Raw genomic sequence first — 16,563 nt, forward strand, 5'->3', positions numbered from 1 at the left:
GGAGCAGTGGTAAAGAAGCTGCCTGCCGATGCAGGAGATGTAAGTTTGATCCCAGGCTCAAAAAAGCCACTGGAGTAGGAAATGGCAACCCACTCCAGTATTCTTGCCTGGAAATTTTCATGGACAGAGGAGCCTGGCAGGCTACAGTCCATGGGGTTGCAAAGAGTCAGAGGAAACTGAGCACACACATTTTTCACCCTAAAGAGCATGTATATTAACCTCATACATTTCTGTCTTCTGAGTAATCATTTTAGGGACACTGCTTCACAGGCAGAACATAACTCTGTGAGAACTGCATGCTCTTTCCAAGCTCTGTGGGATGGCACATGCCTGCATCTCCAGAAAGGCGAGCTTCTCCTTGGGATCTATGCCCAACCTAGAAACATGTTAACATGATTCAAATACAAGAACCAGGGATCAGAGGGAAAAAATGGAGGAGAGGAAATGGCTATGTCAGTTAGCACTCCAGTTGTTTTCTGGACTCAGCAGAAAAATCAGACAAGGAGAGCCCATCATGTGATTTGCATGACTTTTAAACATCATAGGGAGAAGATCCAGAGAAACGTTTCTGGATCAAGAAATCTGTGCAAATCAGGCAGTCTGGGTTAAATTAGTGGCTTTACTCTTTACTGGCAAAATATAATTTTTCTCCCAGTGTTTTCCTTGGACATCTAAAAATAACACCTCTAATATCATCTACCTTGTCTGGTAAAGATATATTCATTAAAGAACATAAAATGTCTCACAGAGATACTTCAATTCACTATCAAGTTTCTATCCTAGAAAGAGAAATCAAAGAAACGCTTGAGGAATCAGAAAATCATCTATTCTCAGATTTGAGAACTTCAGTGTGACCCAGAACAGACTTAGTTTTGGCATGGTAAATGCAATACAGAGATATCTCAGGATGAAGAGCAGAATAAAAATAAGCCAAAAGAACAAGGAAGTACATAAGATGCAGAAGGCACACTAGGGACAAAACATTACTTGATTGAAGAAAGCTGTGCTGCCTTTCTGCACTCAGCAACACCAAATTAATCAACCATCACTACAGCATCACCTTTCACCTTCTGAACTACACTGAAACAACTGCTATATAGAGGAGAGTCTCTCTGACTGCTGTTTCCAAAAACATCAATCATGTGGAGGGGAAATTTATTCCTCACTTCAAATGTCCTCATTGGCTGTCTGACATGTGCAAGTGTTAAATAGAAAAAATAGTATTACATGATTACATGACGATCAATCAAACCAGAGGTATTTCAAGAAACTCAGATATTTCTTCTTCTCTCACACTTCTATTAGGAAGAAAGTGCATACAAGGCCTGGAGTTGAATTTCTGAAGTGTGGACACCAGGCAGATTTTTGTTGATTCACTTCAAGTGGGTCTTACTAACTTAAAATAACATGTGCAACTTGAAAGACGTACAAAGCAAACAGAAAACCTCATGTGTATATAAATACTTATGTAGAGAGACAGGTTATATATATATTATGTAGACTATTTCTACGCTACACATTCACTCATATGCTACACATTCTCTCATACACAGCTCAAAATAAAAGTATACCAAAAAGTTATGAATAAACCCCACCAACTGGTTCATATCCGACAATATTGAAGTTTTGGAAACTGTACTTAGGTTAACAATTCTATCATAAAATCGAATGGCTTCATATTGAATTGTTCTCTGTGTCCCCATAGAAAACTCAGCACTCAACAACTGAACACCATTCTTTGACCAGAGGGTTCACATCAGAATTCAGTTATGTTTTAACAGCCTGGTCTTCCCAGTTCACTTCAGTACAGTCGCTCAGTCGTGTCCGACTCTTTGCAAACCCATGGACTGCATGCAGCACGTCAGGCCTCTCTGTCCATCACCAACTCCCAGAGTTTACTCCAACTCAGGTCCACTGAGTTAGTGATGCCATTCAACCATCTCATCCTCTGTTGTCACCTTCTCCTCCCACCTTCAATCTTTCCCAGCATCAGGGTCTTTCCAAATGAGTCAGTTCTTTGCATCAAGTGGCCAAAGTATTGGAGTTTCAGCTTCAACATCAGCCCTTCCAATGAACACTGAGGACTGATTTCCTTCAGGATGGACTGGTTGGATCTCCTTGCTGTCCAAGGGACTCTCAAGAGTCTTCTCCAACACCACAGTTCAAAAGCATCAATTCTTCAGCGCTCAACTTTCTTTATAGTCCAACTCTCACATCTATACATGACTACCAGAAAAACCATAGCTTTGACTAGACTTTTGTTGGCAAAGTAATGTCTCTGTTTTTTAATATGCTGTCTAGGTTGGTCATAATTTTTCTTTCAAGAAGCAAGCGTCTTTGAATTTCATGGCTGCAGTCACCATCTGCAGTGATTTTGGAGCCCCCAAAAATAAAGACTGTCATTGTTTCCCCTTCTATTTGCCGTGAAGTGATGGAACCAGATGCCATGATCTTCGTTTTCTGAATGTTGAGCTTTAAGCCAATTTTTTTCACTCTTCTCTTTCACTTTCATCAAGAGGCTCTTTAGTTCTTCTTCGCTTTCTGCCTTAAGGGTGCTGTCATCTGCGTATCTGAGGTTATTGATATTTCTCCCAGCAATCTAGATTCCAGCTTGTGCTTCATCCAGCCCAGTGTTTCTCATGATGTACTCTACATATAAGCTAAATAAGCAGGGTGACAATATACAGCCTTGATGTGCTCCTTTCCTGATGTGGAACCATTCTGTTGTTCCACGTCTGGTTCTGTTGCTTCTTGACCTGCATACAGATTTCTCAAGAGACAGGTCAGGTGGTCTGGTATTCGTCTATTGAAGAATTTTCCAAAGTTTGTTGTGATCCACACAATCAAAGGCTTTGGCATAGTCAATAAAGCAGATGTTTTTCTGGAACTCTCTTGCTTTTTCAATGATCCAGCGGATGTTGGCAATTTGATCTCTGGTTCCTCTGCCTTTTCTAAATCCAGCTTGAGCATCTGGAAGTTCACAGTTCATGTACTGTTGAAGCTTGGCTTGGAGAATTTTGAGCATTACTTTGCTAGCATGTGAGATGTGTGCAATTGTGTGGTAGTTTGAGCATTCTTTGGCTTTGCCTTTCTTTGGGACTGGAATGAAAACTGACCTTTTCCAGTCCTTTGGCCACTGTTGAGTTTTCCAAATTTGTTGGCATATTGAGTGCAGCACTTTCACAGCATCATCTTTTAGGATACTTAGTAAATACTTAGTAAATACTCTAATATCATATAAACGAAAATGAGGAAGTCAGAAAGCCCTTTGCAAATATAAGATATTATATTTATATCTTATATATGGTGGTGGTTTAGTCACTAAGTTGTGTCCAGCTCTTTGCAACCATGTGGATTGTAGCCCACCAGGCTCCTTTGTCCATTGGATTTCCCAGGCAAGAATACTGGAGTGGATTACCATTTTCTTCTCCAAGGAATCTTCTTGACCCAGGGATCGAATCTGTCTCCTGCATTGCAGGCAGATTCTTTACTGACTGAGATACCAGGGAAGCCCCTGATCTTATATAAATGAAGGCAAAATGACATGGATTGACCTGGAGGTATTACACTGAGTGAAATAAATCAGACAGAGAAAGATAAATACTCTATGTTATCACTTATATGTGGAATCTAAAAAATCAAATAAACAAATGAACAAAACAGAAACAGACTCACAGATATATAGAACAAACTACTGGTTACTGGCAGGAAGAGGAAAGTGGGGAGAGGCAAGATAGGAGTAGAGGACTAAGAGATACAAATGACTATGTATAAAATATGCTACAAGGATATACTGTACAGCACAGAGAATATAGCTAATATTTCATAATATGTTCAAATGGAATAAAATCTATAAAACACTGAATCACTATGTTCCACATCTAAAGCTAATACTGTAAATTAACTCTACTTCAATGAAAAAAATAAAATTTTTTAAAAAATTAAATGAAGAAATGTTATTTTATCTCTAAACATCCCTATGCTCAGCCTATGAATTTGCTTCATATATTCTATATTATGATTATTTATCTTTAAGAGAAAGTAAATTTTAAACAAACTTGAATTCAAAGACAAAAAGACAAGCAACTTTCACAAAGGGGACTGACTATGCTTTTAAGACTGTGCTTCTAAGAAACTTCAGAGAGCAGCTGTTTTTACAAATGAACTGTGATAGAAATCAGCTTTCTTCTTTTTCATTTACCACTTAAAATGACATTTGGTTATTCTACTCAATGACAACAGTATACTTGAAAGTGCTTTATGAATGCCAATTTTTATACTAATTTTAAATTAAGCATAACTTAGCATTTGACAAAGGCTAATTATACAGCACAGGGAATATAGGCAATATTTTATAATAACTAAAAATGCAGTGTAAGTGTAACCATTAAAAATTATGAATCACTATGTAGTATACCAGAAACATATATAGTATTATAAATCAACTAAACCTCAAAAAAATAAAAATTAACAGATTAAAAAATACAAGTATTTGTTAGTCAGCAGTCTGATTGAAGTCTGTAAACTACAGCGTATGAGCTAACTCTAGCCCACTGTCCATGAATTAATGGATTTTTACATTTTTAAATGGTTAAAAAAACTCAAAATAAAAAGTTTAATTAAAAACAAAACAAAACTCATTCACAAATGGAGCAGCATTACTTATGATAGCTCCAAAACAGAAGCAACTGGGTCCTTCAACGGATGAGTAGATAAACCAGTGACAGTATACCCAACCCATGGATCACCATTTTCAGCAACTGTTAGCGTCTTTCCTGCATTCAAAGGAGGTGCATGTTTGGGAATGCATGTAAGAATTAAAGATTTTAAAATTTAAAAAATAAAAAACTAAAAATAAATAAATAAATAAATAAATTAAAAAAAAAAAAACTCAAAATAACAACATTTTGTGACATGTGAACACCATATGACAATGATATTTCAGGATCCATAAATAAGTTTTATTGTTTCATTTTCAATGTATTGCTTAGATATGACAGAACTTATGTAGTGTGAAAAAGTATAAAATATTTAATATATGGCTCTTAACAAATAACATTTGCCAAATGATCTATAAGAAGTTGGACAGTGATACTGGAAGTAATAAAAGAACTGAGCCATGTTCCCTTGGACCTAGGGCTACCATGCTTTCTAAACTACCTCCTAATTAGGTCAACAGTACAGAAAGTGTCAAAAGGTACTCTACCTGTCATTTTCCTTAGGGGACCTGGAAATAAAAATGGAAAGTATTAAGCAGAGTTTAAGCAAGTTATAACTGTCATATAATTAATCAAAGTACAAGCTCTTAATGTATTTCCTCTGAAATGTTTCTTCAAATGAAAATGCTTGTATAGTACTAGATAATGACAAATAACTGTACAATGAAGGAAGAAAGCAAAGGTGGAGAAAGTATTCTATTTTAAAATCTATAGCCTTTACTGTCTTTAAGCTTCTTAAAAATACTTTTAAACAATTAATACTTGGTTATCACTTTATAAATAAACTTTTTTCAGTAAATGAGCAGAGAACTCCAGCTTTTGGCATTAACAAAATTGGTTAACATTTTTGGAGGGATACAATGTTAAATGTTATGTGTTAAAAACAAACAAACAAAAAAGTTATGTGTTATGTATACAATACCAATGTTAAGTGGTATTAAAATTAATGTAAAGAAAATCAGATAACGTATAGAAAGATTCCAAGGAGTTGGGAAAGGTCCAAATTGACTAACCTCCAGGATATTGCATAGTCTTTAATATTTATTTATTGATTTTCTGTATCAGACACTTAAAAGGACTTTCCAAATGTCAAGAACTACGCTATGCATTTTACAAAAATTAATTCTTTCAATCTTCATGAAAACTCATTAAGGACCATGAATATCCCCATTTACAGGTAAAGAAACTGAGGAATAAAAACACTAAATAATTTACCCAAAGTATTTCAAAAGTATTTTTAAATAAAGTACAATTCATATAAATTGTATATATTACCTTTTTTTATGTAAATGAGAAGTTAAAGCTTGTTAATTTACCCAAAACCATCCAAGCAGAAGGGCCAAAGGCAGGATTTAAACCTACGCAAGTTGATCCCAAAGGTCATGTTGTCTTTCATATGCTGTCAAATGAGAGAGGACTTCAAAAGCCTCAGTTTCTCATGTAAGCGTTAGTCACAACTGGAGACAGTATTCCTGCAAAGTGCTATGGCTGAACTGGGGAGACAGGTCATGGTATGAGAGGAGATAGAGGGTCAATTTACCATGCTTGCCCTTGCCCCTGCATCAATAACTAGCTGAGTTCCTAGATAAAGTATATACATTTCCGGTGCTCTGGTTTCCTTACCAGAAAAAAAAAAAAAAAATGAGGATAATAGTAACTATCTCACAGTATGGCTGTTGGGATTAAATGAGTTAATATGGATAGAAAGACTGGCACACTATAAATGCTATGTAAGTGCTTGCTGTTATTTCTGGAAAACTCAGAAGCTGTGACAAGACTATACCAAAGTTAAGAAGTAAGACACTGTCAATTAAGCCCGTGCTCCCCTGCATCTAATAGCTGGGCCACAGTCACCATCCACATGCTCCAAAGCTTCAGAGGACTCAGTCTAGCACTGGAGGTTAATAGCCAGAGATATAAAGATAGCCACTTTGTTTCAAAATCCCTCTTCTGCTCTCTGACCTTGGGCTAATACTTAATCCTTCTAAACCTATTTGTTTTTCTTCAAAATAAGTATTAATAACAATATTTTTGCTAAAAGGGTTGAAGATTATGGGAACTCAGGAATGTAAAGTGGCCAGTACAAAGTATTCACTCAATAAAATGTGCCCAAGTATGATGCTGCACAAGTATGATTCTTAGACAGGGAAGCAAAGTCCTAAAAAGAGGTGTCCACTTTACCCAGAACTGCTATGCTGATAAACACATCCCCTCCAGAATGACTACACATCAAGATGTCAAAGGGACCTCACTGGAGCACTGATGAGCCTTTAGGAGCTCACTAGATCACATCTAACCTTACTCCAGACTCCCCTCAGTGCCACAAAAAAAAAAAAAACACATAACTTCTCAGCAGCAAGTTGGAGACATGAATTCCTAAGTTCTTACCTTGGCCCAACTACAGATCTAGCATATCTCCTTGAATGTATTATTTTGCCTTTCTTTAACTCGGTTTCCTCATCTGAAAAACCAGCACTAGGAATCAGACTTTACCAAAAGAACACCAAATTAAAGAATTCAGGTCATTTTTTAATCACTGTTGTTAACAGTATATGCAATAAACACAAAAGGATAATCCATTTGAAATATAGACTGCTACAAAACCTATGCATTTTAAAAGTCTATTTACCTAAAGTCAAGTACACGAATGTCCTTGTAGCCCGGTAACCCAGTAAATGCATTTTCCACCTGTCAAAAATAAAAAATTTGTAACTATGTAGAAATGTAAAAAATCACACACAAAAATGTTTTTAAGAGTAGAATATAAAGTGCACTGTTTATAAGTATTAGAAGCTTGTACACATACATGGATATGCATGGATTAGAAAGCTAAGAAATTTCTAATTGTTATAGTGTTAGGAAATAGTTTTTACCACAACCCTGCCACATTTTTTTAATTTTGTTTTTTAACGTTTTGATTTACTTTAATATTTTTTCCAAATTATAAAAAACATACTTTTATTGGCAAAACACTATTTTTCCCCTTATGTGATGAAATGTGAAAAAAAAAGGACTAGTTTCAAAAGAAACTGTAATAACATTTTAAAATGTGATTGTATGGATTAGAAATCTGGCCACAGCACACACACTGACACACAGTTGGGCGTTCATTTCCTGTAAGTGCAAAATGTCTGGTGGCATCTGTTTCCTGTTCCTATGACACAAAGGACTGTGAACACAGCCAACATAAGAAATAAATCTGCACACCTGGGCTTAGGCTTTGTTGACTGGTGGTCACAGAGGAGGTTATAAAGAAGTGACTGGTGAAAATATCAATTTATGAGCATCACAACTGCAGAAACCAGTTTTATCACCAAGTTTCTAAAATCAGGCTACATAAACCAGTATGAGCTTAGTGACTAAAGCAGGGGGAAGTGATAGGTTGGACTAAATACCAAAAAAATATGAAGTTTTATACAAATACACATTTAACAAAATTGAACATTTTACCCACAACATTTCAGAAGGTGACAATCTTATCAGGTTAAGTCACTATGGGGCCAACACCAGAACAAGAGAAGTTATTAGTGGACTTTGGGCTTATTTGCCAGCAAATTTGGAAAACTCAGCAATGGCAACATGACTGGAAAAGGTCAGCTTTCATTCCAGTCCCAAAGAAAGACAATACTAAAGAATGCTCAAACTACTGCACAATTGCACTCATCTCACATGCTAGCAAAGTAATGCTCAAAATTCTCCAAGCCAGGCTTCAACAGTACGTGAACTGTGAACTTCCAAATGCTCAAGCTGGATTTAGAAAAGGCAGAGGAACCAGAGATCAAATTGCCAACATCCACTGGATCATCGAAAAAGCAAGAGCATTCCAGAAAAACATTTACTTTTGCTTTATTGACTATGTTATGTAGATCACAACAAATTGGAAAATTCTTAAAGAGGTGGGAATACCAGACCACCTGACCTGCCTTCTGAGAAATCTGTATGCAGGCCAGGAAGCAACAGAACTGGACATGGAACAACAGACTGGTTCCAAACAGGAAAAGGAGTATGTCAAGACTGTATATTGTCACCCTGCTTATTTAACTTATATGCATGCTACATCATGAGAAACGCTGGGCTGGAAGAAGCACAAGTTGGAATCAAGATTGCCGGGAGAAATATCGATAACCTCAGATACGCAGATGACAGCACCCTAATGGCAGAAAGCAAGGAGGAACTAAAGAGCCTCTTGATGAAAGTGAAAGAGAAGAGTGAAAAAGCTGGTTTAAAACTCAACATTCAGAAAACGAAGATCATGGCATCTGGTCCCATCACTTCATGGCAAAAAAATGGGGAAACAACGGAAACAGTGATGGACTTTACTTTCTTGGGCTCCAAAATCAGCCATGAAATTCAAAGACACTTGCCTCTTGGAAGGAAAGTTATGACCAACCTAGACAGCATGTTAAAAGGCAGAGACATTACTTTGCCAACAAAGACCCGTCTAGTCAAAGCTATGGTTTTTCCAGTAGTCATGTATGGGTGTGAGAGTTGGACTATAAAGAAAGCTGAGCCCAGAAGAATTGATGTTTTTGAACTGTGGTGTTGGAGAAGCCTCTTTAGAGTCCCTTGGACAGCAAGGAGATCCAACCAGTCCATCCTAAAGGAAATCAGTTCTAAATATTCGTTGGAAGCTGAAACTCCAATACTTTGGCCACCTGAAGTGAAGAACAGACTCACTAGAAAATAACCTGATGCTGGGAAAGATTGAAGGTGGGAGGAAAAGGGGATGACAGAGGATGAGATGGTTGGATAGCATCACCCACTCAATGGACATGAGTTTGAGTGAGCTCCGGGAGTTGGTGATGGACAGGGAAGCCTGGCGTGCTGCAATCCATGGGGTCACAAAGAGTCGGACACGACTGAGCGACTGAACTGAACTGAACTGGAGCTATCTCTGGGCATCTGCTTTTATTGGGAACTCATGTACACCTGTGGCAGATTCATGTCAATGTATGGCAAAATCAATACAGTACTGTAAAGTAAAAATAAATAAATAAATAAATAAAAATAATAAAATAAATAAATAATAAAGAGCAAAAAAAAAAAAAAAACAAGTTCTCATAAAATCAGAATGAGATTTTTAAAAAAATCTTGATTCACCAAAAATCCTTCTGCCTTATAGATAAAGAATCCAAACCCATGAAACTTTTTGGCTATAATAATTCACCTTGTTTTATTCTGAGAGAAAACAGAGAAGTGCTAATTCTCGGAGGGTGGAGGTGGGGATAAAATCCACAGGACTAAGAATGCAAAGACTGAGGGTTAGTCTCGGCTATTTTACACTGCAGAGTGGCCAGGCACAAGTCTTCTTTCATAGTACTTAATGCTTCAATGCCCACTAAGCACATCACTTCTTAAGATTAAGATGAGCATAGCTAAAAGTACTTCATTAGCTGCAAAATGCAGTGTTATTGCATGTTGTTATTAATACTAAACCCATCTTGCGCCTTGGAAGGAAAACTATGAGAAACCTAGACAGCATATTAAAAAGCGGAGATACCACTTTGCCAAAAAGGTCTGTATACTCAAAGCTATGGTTTTTCCAGTAGTCATGAACAGATGTGAGAACTGGACCACAAAGAAAGCTGAGAACCAAAGAACTGATGCTTTCAAATTGTGGTGCTGAATAGGACTCTTAAGAGTTCCCTGGGCTGCAAGGAGATCAAACTAGTCAATCCTAAAGGAAATCAGTCCTGACTATTCATTGGAAGGACTGATGCTGAAGCTGAATCTCTAATACTCTGGCCACCTGATGCAAAGAGCCGACTCACTAGAAAAGACTCTGATGCTAAGAAAGATTGAAGGCAAAAGGAGTAGAGGGTGGTAGCGGATGAGATATGTGATGGCATCAGGGACTCAATGGACATGAATTTGAGCAAACTGGGAGATAGAGAAAGGCAGAGGAACTTGGGTCGGACATAACTTAGTGACTAAACAACAACAAACCCATCTCATCTGGAGCCTTGCCATTGTTTGACTTTAAACACGTTTTCTAATTCATCACACCCAGTTAGCTACTACATAGGTGCCCAGTTGTAAGAAGTCATTCCACTTTATTAGTCACAAGATTAATAACAGGTACAATTTACTGAGTGACTGCTATGTGCCTGGTGCTTTGAAATATTACTTCTAATCCTTGCAACAATCGCAAGAGATAGGTAGTTTCCCCATTATGCAACTGAGGAAACTGAGACTGAGATATCAACTAATTTGCCCAGGATCATCCATTTGGTGTCTGAATCAGAATTCATTCAATCAGTCTTTCTAACACTGAAGCTCATACTCTTCTCACTGAATCACATGCCTCATCCTCTTTCCTTTGATAAATATGATTTTATAACTGGGAGAACTGTGAGGCTCACCAGAGCTTCTCACCTGAATTAAAATGAAGAGGACTCGGGGCTTCCCTAGTGGCTCAGTGGTAAAGAATCCACCTGCCAATAAAGGAGACATGGATTCGATCCCTGATCTGGGAAGATCTCACATGCCATGGAGCAGGGAGCCCATACACCACCACCACTGAGCCTGCCTTCTGAAGCCCAGAAGCCGCAACTACTGAGCCCGCAGGCTGCAACAGCTGAAGCCCGCAGACTCTAGCGCCCAGGCTCTGCAGCAAGAGAAGCCGCTACAGTGAGAGGCCCACACACCACAATTAGAGAGAAGCACCCGCTCACCACAACTAGAGAGGTCTGCATAGCAACGAAGACCCAACACAGCCAAAAATAAATAATAAATAAAATTATAAAAAATAATTGAAGGGGACTCAGTATGATATAAAGGAAAGAACAGTTTCAAAGGAAGGAGGAGACCTGATTTTCCCTTCCACTCCTAGAAGCTGAAATGACCATGAACAAGTTACTCACCCTGATGGGTTTCATCTATAAAATGGAGCTGATTATCCACCTGGCTGCTGTTAGCAAACCGACACACAGCAGCTTGCAAAACACAAAGCACTATGTGAGGACACTGTGTTGATTCTGTGGCTGCCATCAGGTGTCCACACTCCAAAGCCTATCACAACGACCTTTCCCTCTCTGATGTCACCCTTCACGGCACCCCAAGTTTATCTTCCTCAGCTCATTAAAAAAAAAAAAAGTAACAGCTCCTGAATCTCAATCCTCCCAAGCAGGCTTTCTTTTTCCCTGTGTATCTTCCAGCATTACCCGAAAAAATAATACTGAAAGAACAATTCCCATGACGGTCTCCTTCAGTTTGCAGTATATGTGAAGACAGGACTTTTCAGAGACACGACCCTGACTCTGCAGCTCCACACAGGGAAGTGGCTATCGGTAGACATTTCATTCCATGTAAAAGGACCCATATGTAGAAATAGGTCAGAGAAGGTACTGATCCTTCATCACCTTTAAAGCACCTTGAGCCAATAGCTACCTACTTCATAAAGTCCCTGATGGAAATGTTTTTCAGAGTGTTTATTAGACCTTCTCTAAATATGCAGTCATTTAGCACAACTGTTTATCCAAACATGGAGGTTTATTAAAGGCTCCTTAATCCAAGAACAGAGAGAACCAAAGAGCTGATCCAAGACACTGTCTGATGCCAAATGGCCATTGGCCTGGCTGACATTTCTTCCACATACCATATAGCCTCACAAATTGGCCACACAGCTAGGAAAATTAATTGTTTAGCCCACACTCCCTGTGTCTGATGGCTGCAATGATGCTGCTTGGCTGAGAGATGCATATTTTTCTTTCTCATCTAGACACAATGTCTAGAGAAGGAAATTAGTCCAAGGTAATGGAATCAAAAAACTTGGCCACAGAGAACTCCATCAAGAGGAAAAGAAATAAACAGGAGGACTAATGTACCCTCTCACTTGACAAAGAGAGAGGAGATGGGCCCTCGGTATCTTGAAAAATTTCTTAACTTCAAGTCCCTAGATAGAATTCTTCCAGAAAGTAAAGTTGTGAGATGGTCTAATGCACAATTCTGTAAAGAAACTCTCTTTTAAAAATACTTCTAACCAAGGAACAGAGATAAGAGGAAAATTTACTTTTCACTGGATGTCCTTTTGTCCTTTGAGCTTGGGGCTTCATACTACCTATGCATTAACTATTCAAAAATTTTCACCTTTAAAAAAGAATAACAAATACAAAATTAAAAGAAATTAAATTTATTGTTCCCTCAAGAAAAATAACACACTACATATAATATCTCAAAGATGCTCATTTCTCCAAATATTGTCAAGTAAAATCCATGCCACAGAACACATTCTTCCTTGGCTGTATGGCCAAAGCTGGAAATAGCATTTATTTGTTGGTATATGGCAAATGGATACAAAACTTTGTTTCAGTGACATAGTTCATCTTTTGGTGAAATTTTCACAGAGCTTTCTAAAGAAATGGCTAAATCACTACTCACTGAATCAAGTAGATGGAAAGCTTAAGTCCTAAACCTACCTTTAACCAGTGTTAACATGAGAAATTTATAGCTCCAGCAAACTATCTTGTATACAAAAAAGAATAAAAACACATCCCCCAAATCACCCACCTCTGAAATAAAGTCTTCTACAAGGCGCTGGTGGTGAAAGCTAGAGGGGTCCTGTAGTTCTTCATTGTACTGTTCCCCCAAAAGGTGGATACTGAATTCTGCAACCTGCTCAGCAGCTGTTTTTCTGGATTCTTCTATCATATTCTCAATTTCATTGCTAATCTGGATTTTTAGCAAAAGAACAATAAATGTCAATGTTCACTCATTCAGTCAACAAATATCTACTGACCACCTATGATATACCAGACACTGTGCCAAAGGCAACTTCTGGTGATGACTATTTATATAATATTTGACTTTGAAACTAACTGGTTTTTAAGACAGGTTATTATTAAAATTTTAAGACAGGTTATTATTAAAATTACTGTGTATTTGTTCATTCCTTTGAATACACAGTGATTGTGGTCACTGGTTCAGGGAAAGAGAAAATTTTTCACAGATAACCACCAAAGTTCACCACCTGTGAGTGAGTAGAAAAAGCTGAAGTTGCACATTGCTAATTATTGGAGAAATGCAAATTAAAACCACAATGATGTATCACCTCACACCTGTCAGAATGGATATATCAAGAAGTCTACAAATAAAAATGCTGGAGAGAATGTGGAGAAAAGGGAATCTTGATTCACAGGTAGGAATGTCAATTAGTGCAGCCACTATGGAAAACAGTATAGACGTTCCTTTAATAGAACTGCCTGAAAACAGTCCTGAAAACAGCCATTAAAAAAAAAGTGAAAGTCGCTCAGTCATGTCCAACTCTTTGTGACCCCATGGACTATACAGTCCATGGAAATCTCCAAGCCAGACTACTGGAGTGAGTAGTCTTTCCCTTCTCCGAGGCATCTTCCCAACCCAGGGATCGAACCCAGGTCTCCCATATTGCAGGAGTATTCTTTACCAGCTGAGCCACCAGGGAAGCCCAAGAATACTGGAGTAGATAGCCTATCCTTTCTCCAGTGGATCTTCCCTACCCAGGACTAGAACCAGGGTCTCCTGCATCGCAGGTGGACTCTTTATCAGCTGAGCTACCAAAGAAGCCCAATAAAACTCAAATATATTTCCCTACAAATTCCCACTGATCCCAGTTCTGAAATCTGGATGCATATAAAAACTATAGGCCCCAGAGAAACCTTCAAATAAGGATAGGCACCTATCATCTTCTCTGACTTTTCACTAGTTCCTTTTCTCCAAACACTTATTGGGCTCTTAATGTCTTCCTTAGAGTATGATACACATAAGTGAGGTCTGATAAGTAAAATATGGTACAACTATCACTTTCCTGATAGCAGATTCTAATTTCTGTTAATGCAACCTAAAAGTACTCTTGCTTTACTAGTTTTTCCTCATACTGCTAAGTCATATTGAAACTACTAAAAACCTTAAGCCTTAAGAAATTTTGTACAAGACTTTGCATTCTTTAATACTAAATTTTCTCTCACTAAATTTAAATAAAAACTTTCATTTTCAGTATTACTATAAAAGAAATATCCTTAGGAACCTTGCTGCAATACAACACCTAAAATGCTGACTGAATTTTTTAACGATTTTAATGCATACCTGGTTTGCAAGAAAATAAACCAGAAATCAAAAGAGAGAGGCTAGAAAAATCCAGAGAGGTGATTCAGTAATCTATGCATACACAGTGTATCTAGCAATCTCTTGTGACCTAGGCTTTAGTTTCAAATACTACAAGGGATAGGCTATAAAGTGCCAGGTGTATACATGTTGAAAAGTCAGATCAAAGACACCTATATAGACAGTTTGAGCAACGGATTAGACTAAGTCAAAGGAAGAATAAGCGAACTGGAAGACATTTCTGAATGCCACATAGGGGGACAAAGAAATGAAAGTTAAGAACGAGTGGTTAACAGACAAAAGGTATAAAATGAGGGAGTCAGACATGTACCCAATCATATGGGACAACACCTGAGAATTTTCTCTATATACATTTTTGCGAAATTGCAGTATCCTCAATACTGTATTATATGCTACTATATTGTACTTGTAGTGATGCTTCCTAAGGCCCGCCATCACTGCAAGTGACTTGAAGTGCGAAGTCAAGTGGGCCTTAGGAAGCATCACTACAAGCAAAGCTAGTGGAGGGGATGGAATTCCAGCAGAGCTATTTCAAATCCTAAAAGATGATGCTGTGAAAGTGCTGCACTCAGTGTGTTAGCAAATTTGGAAAAATCAGCAGTGGCCACAAGACTGGAAAAGATCAGTTTTCATTCCAATCCCAAAGAAGAGCAATGACAAAGAATGTTTAAAATATCGTACAATTGCATCTGGTCCCATCACTTCATGGGAAATAGATGGGGAAACAGTGGAAGCAGTGTCAGACTTTATTTTTTTGGGCTCCAGAATCACTGCAGATGGTGACTGCAGCCATGAAATTAAAAGACACTTACTCCTTGGAAGAAAAGTTATGACCAACCTAGATAGCATATTCAAAAGCAGAGACATTACTTTACCAACTAAGGTCCATCTAGTCAAGGCTATAGTTTTTCCTGTGGGCATGTATGGATGTGAGAGTTGGACTGTGAAGAAGGCTGAGTGCGAAAGAATTGATGCTTTTGAACTGTGGTATTGGAGAAGACTCTTGAGAGTCCCTTGGACTGCAAGGAGATCCAACCAGTCCATTCCGAAGGAGATCAGCCCTGGGATTTCTTTGGAAGGACTGATGCTAAAGCTGAAACTCCAGTACTTTGGCCACTAATGAGAAGAGTTGACTCATTGGAAAAAACTCTGATGCTGGGAGGGACTGGGGGCAGGAGGAGAAGGGGATGACCAAGGATGAGATAGCTGGATGGCATCACGGACTCGATGGACATGAGTCTGAGTGAACTCCAGGAGCTGGTGATGAACAGGGAGGCCTGGCGTGCTGCGATTCATGGGGTCGCAAAGAGTTGGACACGACTGAGCGACTGAACTGAACTGAACTGTACTCATTTCACATGCTAGCAACGTAATGCTCAAAACTCTCCAAGCTAGGCCTCAACAGTACGTGAACCAAGAACTTCCAGATGTTCAAGCTGGATTTAGGAAAGGCAAAGGAACCAGAGATCAAATTGCCAACACTGGCTGGATGATAGAAAAGGCAAGAGAATTCCAGAAAAACATCAACTTCTGCTTCACTGACTACACCAAAGCCTTTGACTGTGTGGATCACAAAAAACTGGAAAATTCTTAAAGAGATGGGAATACCAGACTACCTTACCTGTCTCCTGAGAAACTTGTATGCAGGTCAAGAAGCAACAGTTAGAACTGGACTGGTTCAAAATTGGGAAAGGAGTATGTCAAGGCTGTATATTGTCACCCTGCTTATTTAACATATATGCAG

At 38.3% G+C, this 16,563-nt stretch overlaps 1 protein-coding gene across 8 annotated transcripts in view; it reads right to left on the reverse strand.

The window, feature by feature from the left end:
• The window catches only part of IMPG2 (interphotoreceptor matrix proteoglycan 2), a 77,769-nt gene that overhangs the window by 35,924 nt on the left and 25,282 nt on the right, over nucleotides 1-16,563 (reverse strand). For all 8 annotated transcript variants that reach the window (XM_027979604.3, XM_060416880.1, XM_060416876.1 and 5 more), the window contains exons 7-9: nucleotides 13,227-13,388; nucleotides 7,348-7,406; nucleotides 5,207-5,227 (exon numbers count right to left, since the gene is read on the reverse strand). In XM_027979604.3, coding sequence (XP_027835405.1) covers nucleotides 5,207-5,227; nucleotides 7,348-7,406; nucleotides 13,227-13,388 — 242 coding nt within the window. The remainder of the gene's footprint in view (nucleotides 1-5,206; nucleotides 5,228-7,347; nucleotides 7,407-13,226; nucleotides 13,389-16,563) is intronic.

This window comes from Ovis aries, chromosome 1, assembly GCF_016772045.2.
Source record: "Ovis aries strain OAR_USU_Benz2616 breed Rambouillet chromosome 1, ARS-UI_Ramb_v3.0, whole genome shotgun sequence".
Taxonomy (NCBI): Eukaryota; Metazoa; Chordata; class Mammalia; order Artiodactyla; family Bovidae; genus Ovis; species Ovis aries.